Here is a 2,500-nt window from a genome sequence, read left to right as displayed (position 1 = left end):
CACCACCGCACCTGACCGAGCCCTTAAACCCTATAAATACTACACTGTGTGTGTGTGTGTGTGTGTGTGTGTGTAGCTGCTGGCTCTTTGAGCTGTTCTTTTGATCAGGGTGTGTGCAGTTGGATGACGGATCAGGAAGGAGATCTGTGCTGGGAGACAGTCGCTGATCCACGCGGTAACACACACGGTTACAGTTACTGAAAACACCACTGGTTTAATCAAGTGACCAATCAGAGGGAGGCTCTGGCAGCATGGATCTGCTATTATAGCACTTTTGGAGCTAGCTAAATATTGGCAAGAGCTAATATTTGCTAGTTGTATAATCTGTTAGTTGTAATAATGTTCATTATCCTCAATACAGTATTGTATTTTTTTTTTATACTTTTTAATCATTTAATACTCTTATGATAAAACTGCTATGTCTTCTCTAGAAAATCCGGCCTTTGTTCTGATTGGTTACTTGTTTAAACCAATCCCGTTACACCATCTTTACCATCTTGTCACTTTCCGATCTGTCAATCATCCCCAGGTGGGCAGTACCTGGCAGTACCAGAGCCAAAGACAGGGAGGAGTTTCAGAGGTGCACGTCTCACAATCCCATTAACCCCGCCCCCAACTTCTCCTTGGAAAGAGAGTGATCTTTGCCTGGCATTTCGGCACCACCTTCAAGGGCTTCTCATTGGCTCCCTGCAGGTTTTTGTGAAAAGGGGGTGGGGTTACAGCCCTGCAGTCTGGACAAGGGCAAGCGGACAAGGGTGGAGACAGGCCCAAATCACACTGTGGGGGCGGGGCATCAAAAGTGTAAGTGTAAGTGTATGTGTGTGTGTGTGTGTGTGTGTGTGTGTGTGTGTGTGTATATGTGTGTATGCTAGTGATGTATTAATAATGAGTTATAATTGTGTTGTTAAAGGTGGTGTTTAAGGGAGAGAGGCGGAAGGGGCGGAGCGGAGAAATCGCCATTGACGACGTGAGCATTCACAGAGGAGCGTGTAGGGACAGAGATCGGGACTGACACACACACACACACACACACACACACACACACACACACACACACACAACAATAAATCATTACAGGGGTGACCGCAGGTGTGGACTTTTAACACTCAAGCTCTCCACGTGGGAAGCATGGAAACCTCATGCCACAGCGAAGTCCTGTCCTGGGGATGACACAGAAGAGAAAAGTTCACCATAAAAGTGTTTTTTTTACCACATGCAGAAAACAGACTGCTTTAAAAAATGACTTCATTTGAACTCAGTACCAGCAAAGAGACGAAATGCAGGAAGAATCGTCCCCACACAGGACCATGAAAATATCTTATTATTCACACTCTCATTCTGACCAATGGGCAAGCAGGGGGCGTGTCCTCTAGTGTTACTATGAATGACATAAAACCACTTTGTGTTATTTAGCTGTGTGTGTGTGTGTGTGTGTGTGTGTGTGTGTGTTAGAATTGAGTCCTGGTTTTGAAACTCTTTATAAGTCTCAAAGGTCAAAGGTCATATTTTCTACAATTCATTATTATATAATAAACACAAGATCTGGAACTGTTGACTTCATAAACATAAGAAACATTTTTACAGGAACAAACAAACGTTTTTGTGGACAAACAAACTGGAACACAGGAACATTTCACTGGAACACAGGAACATTTCACTGGAACACAGGAACATTTCACTGGAACACAGGAACATTTCACTGAACACAGGAACATTTCACTGAAACACAGGAACTTACAGAAAAACATGGAACTGTTTCTTATTTCATGAACACAGGAATGTTTTTATAAGAACACGGGAACATGGACAGAGGAACCCTTTACTGGACATGTTTTTGTGAAAGCAGGAACCTTTTCAGAATGATGTGGACCTGGTTGTTATTTCACAGCACAGGGACGACTCTCTTCATGTGATTATAGATTTATACTTTTTGCTCATTAGCATAAACAATTATTTACATTTTATTATTTTTTAAAATCCTCTCATGTTTTTATTTGAATGCATCTTACAATGAGGACACACTTTACACTCTGGGCCACAGTGTGTGTGCGTGTGTGTGTGTGCGTGTGTGTGTTTGTGTTTGTGTGTGTGTGCGCGTGCGTGCGTGCATGCGTGCGTGTGTGTGTGTGTGTGTGTGTGTGCGTGCGTGTGTGTGTGTGTGTGTGTGTGAGATGTGTCTGAGCTGTGGAATGCTTTTAGAAACAAAAACCCTGTAACTGATTCACACACACACACACACACACACACACACACACACGCACGCGCACACACACACACACACCATTGTTTACTGAAGGATACTCTTCCTCCCTCTCTCTATTTGTTCCTTTTATACTCATGTGACTCCTAACATCACCTTTCTTTGTAGATGTATGACCTTGTGTGTGTGTGTGAGTGTGTATGTGTGTGTGTGTGTGTGTGTGTGTGTGTGTGTGTGTGTGTGTGTGTGTGTGTGATCTTGTATGCATGCTAGAATGTGTCTAAACACACACACACACAC

The 2,500-nt window shown here is 43.3% G+C and overlaps 1 protein-coding gene across 1 annotated transcript in view; it reads left to right on the top strand.

The window, feature by feature from the left end:
* Positions 1-1,964, top strand: part of LOC124398613 (nephronectin) — a 9,116-nt gene extending 7,152 nt beyond the window's left edge. The window contains exons 10-12 of the mRNA XM_046868800.1: positions 77-175; positions 530-807; positions 911-1,964. Coding sequence (XP_046724756.1) covers positions 77-175; positions 530-807; positions 911-1,012 — 479 coding nt within the window. The 3' untranslated portion in view covers positions 1,013-1,964. The remainder of the gene's footprint in view (positions 1-76; positions 176-529; positions 808-910) is intronic.
* Positions 1,965-2,500: the final 536 nt, after the last annotated feature.

This window comes from Silurus meridionalis, chromosome 16, assembly GCF_014805685.1.
Source record: "Silurus meridionalis isolate SWU-2019-XX chromosome 16, ASM1480568v1, whole genome shotgun sequence".
Lineage (NCBI taxonomy): Eukaryota > Metazoa > Chordata > Actinopteri > Siluriformes > Siluridae > Silurus > Silurus meridionalis.
This window is presented reverse-complemented; position numbering and strand designations above follow the sequence as displayed.